Source organism: Phragmites australis, chromosome 18 (assembly GCF_958298935.1).
Source record: "Phragmites australis chromosome 18, lpPhrAust1.1, whole genome shotgun sequence".
Lineage (NCBI taxonomy): Eukaryota > Viridiplantae > Streptophyta > Magnoliopsida > Poales > Poaceae > Phragmites > Phragmites australis.
The window spans coordinates 1,253,509-1,261,631 of record NC_084938.1 but is presented as its reverse complement, the minus strand read 5'-3'; the positions used below and the strand labels follow the sequence as shown (position 1 = coordinate 1,261,631).

Below are 8,123 nucleotides of genomic sequence, written 5' to 3'. Positions count from 1 at the left end.
TAGGCAAAGCTCGTCTGGAACCAAACAGACCTATGTGTCCTCATGTTAAAAATTCAAAACGAGAATACGGAGGGAGGAGAACCAGAAAATTCTGAGGCGCGAACGGGAGAAATCTTGCAGAGGCCCATTAAGCAGAATTTTGGGCCCAAACGGGCCGCCACCCGCAGAATTTTGGGCCCAGATTCTAGAACTCTCGAGCGGCTTCTTCTCTCTCTCACCTCTTCCAGTTTCGTTTGCAGGCGTGTCCTCCTCTACCAATCGAAGCTTCGCTTGCGTCCGCGACTCCCAGAGCTCGAGGGAGCCAGCGTCTGAACCGACCCGATCGGATCCCTGCGGACGCGCGCGCCCAAATCCCTCGGGGGTTTCAGGTCTGCTTCTCTCCCCCGTTCCGACTATGCAATTTGCGCCCCTGATTTTGCTGGGGATTCCGGTTCCGCTCGCTACTTTCGTGCGTCTCTCAGTGATCTGTGCGACGGTTCCAGTGGATTTGCTACGTTTTGAGCAGCTTCGGCCACGGGGCTGTCTCCGCGGGAAGCGGAGGCCCCTTTTCCCTGGTAATTTTTTTTGGGGGGGGGGGGGGGAATTTTTGGGGGTCATCTTTAGCTTTGTGGAGGGGAAAAAAATCGATGTAGGGTTTACGATGTGCTGCGGAGAGCGGCGGTTGATCGTGATGTTGTCCAGTTGTCAGATGCGTGAAGCTCATTCTATGATTTGTCATGGTGATGGAAAATTTCATATTAGGGCATCATGGCAACATCATAGGAATGTACACCTAATTGTGTCATTTTTTGCCAATTGACTGGCACTAGTTGAAGAGGGGGATGTTCCCACCAATCCAACTGATGTACTTTGCGGTATAGACGCCGGCGGAGGTGTACTAGCTAGAGTACAACATAGTGGATGACCTTGACATTTATGCTTGCCTGTTGGGATTACTCCTGGTTTGATGTTGTAGACAAAATGTCATTTTGATCACCATATTTTGGACACCATATTTGATCCTACCATTGACGTTATTGTTCAAGGTAGAGCCTTGGGATATGACTTCATGGCCTTTACTGGATTGTGTGATGTTGGATTTACAGTTACATGACATTTTCGTATGTTTTGTTGTCTATTTTACTGAATAGTGCAGCTACTTGTTCATTTGTATGTTGATTAGAGTTTAGTCATTTACATTGTGTCTGCCTTTTGACCTGGTTAGATACTGTATAAGAAGATGCAAGGGGGAAGAGGTGGGAGGCATGGTTTATTCGGTTTCGGTGATCCCTTCGCTGGTTTCGGTGGCTTTGGACGACCTGGGAGCCTTATGTCCAGTTTCCTTGGTGGGGTGAATCCCTTTGATGATCCGTTCTTCACAAACCCCTTTGGCAGCATGATGCAACCTAGCTTGCTTGGACCTAGTTTGTTCGGGCCCCAGGGAGGTCTCATTGGGGGCATGAGCAATGCAGGCATGTTTGGGCCAATCATATTTGGGCCCCAGGGAGATCTGAATCAAGGCATGAACAATGCTGGTCGCTTCATTCAGCAAGCTCCTGAACCAAGCAGGCCTAAAGGGCCAATTATCAAAGAGCTGTCTTCAGACGATGAAGATGATGCAAGTGGTGATAAAGAAGATGAGAAGCAGAAAGGAAATTTTAGAAAGCATCCAAGGACAAGCAAAGAGCCATACGTGGAGGACCCTGATGAAGAAGCTGAAGGTCTGTTTACTTTAAACCTCTAGTAGAAACCTTTTCATTTATCTTCGTGGGCATGTTACTGACCATCTTTGTATTAAACAATTATTTTTAATTTAATTAGCCGATTTGGTCTGGAGTCCCGGACCACCTTTTGTCCTTTTTTTAACTCAGGGACTGAAAAGATTGTTAGTAATTATTGGAAAATCCATTTAGTAAATTTACTTCTTTTTTTAGATTCAGTAAATATACTAGGAACTTGCAGATAAATAACTAGTCAACTTCATAATTCATCAAAACAACTTATTCTATCACATTAAATTGTGGTGATGCTAGGCAGCCTACACAATTGATGTTCAGAGACTCAATTACCAGGTAACATTAAATTGTGTTTCTCTTTTTTTTTTATCAGAGAAGTTTTTAGAATACCCTCTTAGTGTGTGTCATAAAGGATTCACATAAAAAGTGGAGGCTACTAATGCACAGATGTTCTTCAGCAGATAATAAAAGACCTAAGTATGAGCAATTTGGGAGGGAGTTCAACAGAGTCAGCACATCACAACCACAGCCTCAGACATTTATGTTTCAGAGCTCTACTGTTACATTTGGTGGTCCAAATGGAGTCTGTTATACATCTTCGGCAGCTAGGAGGAGTGGTGGAGATGGAGTACGTGTATCTCAGAAGTGTTGTTTTTTCTTCATCTATGTATTTGTAGGGTTCAAATTATATTGCTAATTTTTTTTAATGTGCTAGATTACATTCGATGAAAGTAAGGAGGCCAACACAGCTACTGGTAAAGCCACTCACAGGATTTCACGTGGCATTGGTAGTAAGGTACTTGCTATTCCTGACAGATCTCCTGCTTTCTCTCTTCCAATTGCATTGATGGTATGATTGGAGCTACTATCTGCTGCTGCAGGGCCACTCATTGACAAGAAAACTGAATTCTGATGGACATGTTAACACCCTTCAAACTTTACACAACTTGAATGAAGGTTTAGTGCCTTCTATTCCTGAAACCGTATTATTTTCTCTCAAGCTGATTCTGATGCCATTTTTCTTTCCATACAGACGAGCTTCATGGGTTTGAGGAATCATGGCAAAGAAATGCTAGGGAGAATTTGCCTGGACGGGATCCCAGAATGAACATGCTTGGCAGCGGTACAGACTCCCTCCTGCACATGCACACTCGCGCACACATATGCATGTGTGATATGTAGTATGTGATTTCTCGCATTATGGGTAAAAGGAGAATGATGTTATAGACGCATTTTCTTTTTATAAAGTTAAGGGGTTTTGACCATAACAGTACCTTTTTTTTGCTGATGGTGGCATCTGGACCGAATTGCTTTGAAATAGTATTCCAATCCCTGATAATATGTCAACTGCGCTATCATTGTAGATGGGGGGTGATTATTAGCTTAGATAGTGGTACAAAGATTAGATATCCCTTGGAAAGAGTGGGATTTTTTTTTTAAATATGAACAGAGAGCATGCACATTATTGTAAGTTCTGTCATAAATTAGATGTATTTATTCTAGAATTTACAGAGTTAAAGCTTAACAGTATTAGGCAGAACCTTGCATTAGACCAACACATAAATGCCCTGCAGGCACCAGCTTCAACTGCAGAGCCCTGAATGCGTCGGTGAGGTCGCCTATAAGCCTCGCTAGTAGTATTCCTGCCCAGTAGAAGGATAATTAGTTTGACCATTGATATTTGACCTCAGGAGTATCTGGTCTCATGTTAATGAATGGATGCCTATAATTGGGCTTTCAAGATCGTTGGTGATACTGATATGGGCTTGATATAGTCACGTTATTCTCTTGTGTGCATGAATGAAATTGAACCTGCTTATAACTTTGCCATGTTCGTCTGATTTTATGATTCAAGCTTAATTCCTAGAGTTCCGAGATCTTACTCGTTGTAATTAATGCAGGAAGTATTCACCCTGACTTCCAAGGTGCGAATAAAATGCTTGCGCTTCCAGCACCTAATCAAACCCGTGGCTCCAATTCTTCAAGGAACTCTCAGAATGGTTCTTCCAAAGGTCGTTCACGCCGTACATGAGTTCCTCTGTAGTATAGGCAGGATCATCATACATGGTACCGGCAACTTCCACTGCCTGTAGAAATTGATGTAACTCGAGACCACTTCAGAAAACTACGTTACTTTCCCCAAAGTCAACAGCTGCTCGTGGAACATCTATCCCAGTGAGCTAAAATCTGCCACTTGCTGAGCTAAAATTTAATTATATTCTGGGATTCAGACTGGTTTCGGTGATGTCTTCTGAACATCCTAACTGCCGCCACCGTGAGGTGTGATTCACATGTAATCCTGTGTTCTTGTGTACTGTTGTTCGTATCAGTCTATGAGTAGTACGTGTTTCCGATGATTCAGTCTGAGTACTCTGAACAAGATTTTCGTTCTATCAATTGCGTTCTAGCTGCCAAGATGCTACACACAGTACAACATTACGATTACAACTTGAGAAAAGCTAAATAACGTTGCATGGTTTTTCAAACGTGACCGTCAGATCGCTGCTGTCCATGCTTTTCTGGCGACCGGCCGATTTCTCCGGCGGCTGCCCTGGTCTGCTGCTGCACCACTAGCGTCGACACCCGGCATCCAAAGTCCGTCGACGTGAGCAGATCGCCAAGGACGCCGAGCTCCAGGTGCTCACTCCACTCCGATATGCCGGCTGTCAGCGGTGACTCGAGGCTCCCCGCTCGCCGGCCGACCATCAGCAGGTTGAACCCTGGGCTCGCCTTCCGTATGACGGCCACCATCTCGTCGGAGCCACTGACCAGGTTCTCTCTGTAGACGAGCCGGTGGTCGTCGACCCACCGCCGGACGTACTCCTGCAGCGCGTCCTCGTCGAGCTGGTCCTCGTCGGCGTCACCGCACTTGCGCCACGCCGGCGGCAGCACGAACCGAAACACGGTTAGGCCGATCGGCGCGTCCTCGGCCATGTGCGTCGCCAGCGCCAGCGCCTCCCGGTCGTCCGGCCCGCCGAGGAAGTACAGTGCGACGCGGTGAGGGAGCCCGTCGGCCGTGGCGGCCGCGGCGGATAGGCTGCCCCGGTCGACGAGGATGGCGACCGAGCAGGGGGAGTAGTTGAGTATGTTGGTGTTGGCGGCCTGGACTGCGCCGGCGTTGGCCGTGGTCGGCTCGACGGAGCCGTCGATGGCGAGGCGCTTGTGGAACGGCACGATGATGAGCATGGGGCGCTTCTCGAGCGCGACGGCGCAGACGTCGTCGTGCATGGTGGCGTAGGGCGCGATGCAGACGTAGGGGAGCAGCGACGCGGAGCCCTGCGGCCGCTGGTGCACGAAGAACTGGAACGCGTTGACGATGCGCGCCGAGTCGGTGCCACCCGACGGCACGCAGTTCCGGTCGCCGTGCCTGAACGGACGGAGCACGGAGCTGGTGAGCCCGGCGAGCGGCGCGAGGTGCAGAAGGTAGACGGCGATCGGCGACACCGGCGACGGGCTGGACGCGTCGAGCAGCGCTAGCATCGGGGCCACGTCGGCCTGCGAGTGCACGCACGCCAGCACCCGCAGCTCCTCTCCCAGCTTCTTGTGCTGCACCGTGCGCCGCCGGTACGCCACGTACTTCTCCTCCGGGTGGTACATGTACTTGACCACCGACGCCGTCGTCGTGCCCAGCACCAGCACGTTGATCATGAATGCCGCGTACACTTGTTCATCCCACACCTACATTTAATTAGATCAAACAAATTAAATGTTGTTGCAACCAATTAGATCAAGCGAATTGCGCGGCAAGGATAATAGTTCAAAAAAATTCTGTGCTCCTGGGCCTGAGTACCTTGGCGTCCATGAATGCCGAGGCGTAGACAACCTCGGTGATGCCCTTGAAGTTCATCATGAGGCCGACGATGAAGGCTTCCCGGAGCGGCATCTGACAGAACAAGCACGGCAGAATGCACGCGACGAACTTGGCGAGAACGCCGACGACCAGGAACACCTCGAGCAGGAGGCATGTCGAGGCGTCCGTCAGCTTGTAGATGTTTAGCCTCATGCCACCCTGCGCGAACAGCAGCGGCATGAGAACCCCGGCTACCAGCCGGTCCAGCCGCTCCGCCATGGTGACCCCGAGCGGGGCGCCGCCGGGAAGCATGAGCCCCAGCACGAAGGGACCGTACGTCGCGTGCAGGCCGAGGATCTCGCCGGCGAAGCTGCACGTGATGGTGATGAGCAGCACGGCCACGAGCCGCGCCTCGGTAAGGAGCGCACCCTCCGGCACGTCGCGGATCAGCCGCAGGACGACCGGCCGCAACACGAACGCCATGAACCCGATGAAGACGGTGAAGGCGATGAGGGACGCGAGGCCTATCCGCTGGAGCTTCTCCGAGGGGCTGGCCGCGAGGATGTAGGAGGTGACGCCAGCAATGCAGAAGGTGTTGGCGAAGTCGCCGATGAGCGCGGAGGACATGGCGAGGCGGCCGAGCTTGGAGGAGAGGAGGTTGAGATCGTCCAACGTGCAGCAGACGACGATGAACGCCGAGAGTGACCACCACGAGTTGAGGTTGGTGAGCATTAACGTGCGCGTCCAAGCCGACGGCACGCGAGCGCTGAGCGCGGCGCCGGCGGAGTACATGGCAATGTGCGGCGCGGCGGTGCCAAAGACGGCGATGGCGATGGCCTTCTTGCCGGACTTGGCGATCATTCCGAGGTCCGTTTTGACGCCGATGACGAAGATCTGGAGCATGAAGGCGTAGCCCCCGACCGTGTTGATCTGCACCCACCCCTCCGGCGTCGCGAAGAGCTCGCCGACGTGCGGGAGCACCCGGCCGAGGAACGTCGGACCGAGCAGCGCGCCGGCCTATACACGCACCACCTCTGTGCAATTAGTTAATCGATCAAACACTCGGATCGAGACATGCACGCACGCGATGCAATGCAATCTCACAAGACGAGCATGCAATGCATGATACGTACGAGGATCTGGGAGATGACGAGGGGGACATTGGCGCGTCGGAGCAACGCATGGATGGCGCGGGAGAGCGCGAAGACGATGCAGACATGGTAGAGGAGGAGCGGGAAGTAGAAGTTGAGAGGGTCGTCGCCGGCGAAGACGCCGGAGGAAGTGGCGCCGGAGTTGGGCTGGAAGCAGAAGAGGCTCTTGTTGACGCTGACCTCCCCCTGCAGGTGCGCGGCGCGGGGCCCCTCCAGCGACATCGGCGGCCGGGCCTCAGGGAGGAGAGAGCGGACGGAAGGGGCAGGGAATGGAGCACCGAGAAGAATGGAGAATTCTCCATGGCGTGCGGTGAATGCATGCAAAATGGTTTGCTAAGCAGTAGCACGGGGCCGGGATGATGGTTAGGCGGGAAAAGTGGATCGAGCGCCGACCACATCACTATGACCTCTCTCCCATTCACAGCAGGAAAAAAATAATTTGTCACTCTTATATTTGCCAAACCTGATTTAATTTGCCACTACCAATCTTTTTTTTTAGATCAAGGAGCTTCGTTGGTAGGTAAACACGAACGTACACATGAAAAGGTGCCTCATATAGCCACACACACCTATCATCATGTGACGTATATATGCCTTGTGCATGTATAATAAATAACTCCTGTTAAGGCTCTCTCATATAGTCATATCCTTGATGACAGAAGAGATCTCTCTGATCGTTGATACATAGGATTTAATTTCCTCAAAGATCAACTGAACAACCACTACATGGCTATCAGTTTCCAAAATAACATCCGGAGGACCTTTCTCAATGGCAGAAAACAAACAATCCCTGCAAGCAAACGCCTCCATTGACAGAGCACTCAGGGCATGTGAAAAATTTATCATCGAAAAAATCGATAAACCCGATAATCCTGTTTATCGGTGGGAGCCGATAAATTTACTTATTGGCTAAAAATTTTGGTAATTTCTGAAATTATCGTCTTTTGATTTCCGGATTCAACACGCGAGAAACAAAACGTCGGTCCGCAGGCCACAGCTCGCCAAACCACTCTCTCCAACCCTAATTCATTTATGTGTTATTTTTGTATGTCAAATGGTTTAGATACAATCTATGTGATTTTCTAAAGAAATTGAGCCTTTTTTAAAAAAATTTGTCCAAAATGTTTTGTCTATCACCGGTAGAATTCCGATAAATCCGATAATCCTGTTTATCACTAACCTCCGATAAATTTTTCCTTGCTCAGGGCAGCCATGCTCATACCAGGTTGCACCACCCGCTCCGCAGAAAGCAACATATGCTCCTCACGAATAACCCAGTTTTGCACCAAGGTTTGCCGTTTCTAACTCTACACTTCATCCATGATTTTTTACTGGGAGTCTTTATAAATTTTTAGGGGAAATATAACTTATATCACTCAATTTTTTATGGCATAATGCTTCTGCAGTTGTGCTCTTGTGGACCTAAGAATCAATGAATCTCAGAGTGAATTGAATGGATGGACACAA

The 8,123-nt window shown here is 49.9% G+C and overlaps 2 protein-coding genes across 3 annotated transcripts; one reads left to right on the top strand and one right to left on the bottom strand.

The window, feature by feature from the left end:
* Window positions 1–219: 219 nt before the first annotated feature.
* LOC133899004 (uncharacterized) lies at window positions 220–4,072 on the top strand. 2 transcript variants are annotated; one of them, XM_062339869.1, is made up of 7 exons: window positions 220–368; window positions 1,205–1,700; window positions 2,177–2,343; window positions 2,431–2,511; window positions 2,597–2,672; window positions 2,749–2,838; window positions 3,617–4,072. In XM_062339869.1, exons 2-7 carry the CDS (start codon window positions 1,220–1,222, stop codon window positions 3,745–3,747), a joined length of 1,026 nt encoding a protein of 341 aa, XP_062195853.1. In that variant the 5' UTR covers window positions 220–368; window positions 1,205–1,219; the 3' UTR covers window positions 3,748–4,072. The 2 variants fall into 2 exon arrangements, with proteins under 2 accessions (XP_062195853.1, XP_062195852.1); XM_062339868.1 differs by having other exon boundaries at window positions 2,174–2,343.
* A 124-nt stretch (window positions 4,073–4,196) lies between these two features.
* Window positions 4,197–6,878, bottom strand: LOC133899410 (cation/H(+) antiporter 15-like). Its single transcript, XM_062340399.1, has 3 exons — window positions 6,639–6,878; window positions 5,506–6,522; window positions 4,197–5,393 (listed from the first exon to the last, which is right to left on the bottom strand). Exons 1-3 carry the CDS (start codon window positions 6,876–6,878, stop codon window positions 4,197–4,199), a joined length of 2,454 nt encoding a protein of 817 aa, XP_062196383.1.
* Window positions 6,879–8,123: the final 1,245 nt, after the last annotated feature.

Bases quoted from the DNA above. Each gene is read 5' to 3' on its own strand.
- LOC133899410 (XM_062340399.1), bottom strand. From the start codon at position 6,878: ATGTCGCTGGAGGGGCCCCGCGCCGCGCACCTGCAGGGGGAGGTCAGC. The intron at 6,523-6,638 runs GTACGTATCATG...GTGCGTGTATAG, and splicing joins TCGTCATCTCCCAGATCCTC to GCCGGCGCGCTGCTCGGTCC. The intron at 5,394-5,505 runs GTACTCAGGCCC...AATTAAATGTAG, and splicing joins CGGCATTCATGGACGCCAAG to GTGTGGGATGAACAAGTGTA.
- LOC133899004 (XM_062339868.1), top strand. From the start codon at position 1,220: ATGCAAGGGGGAAGAGGTGGGAGGCATGGTTTATTCGGTTTCGGTGAT. The intron at 2,512-2,596 runs GTACTTGCTATT...CTGCTGCTGCAG, and splicing joins CACGTGGCATTGGTAGTAAG to GGCCACTCATTGACAAGAAA. The intron at 2,673-2,748 runs GTTTAGTGCCTT...CTTTCCATACAG, and splicing joins TTTACACAACTTGAATGAAG to ACGAGCTTCATGGGTTTGAG.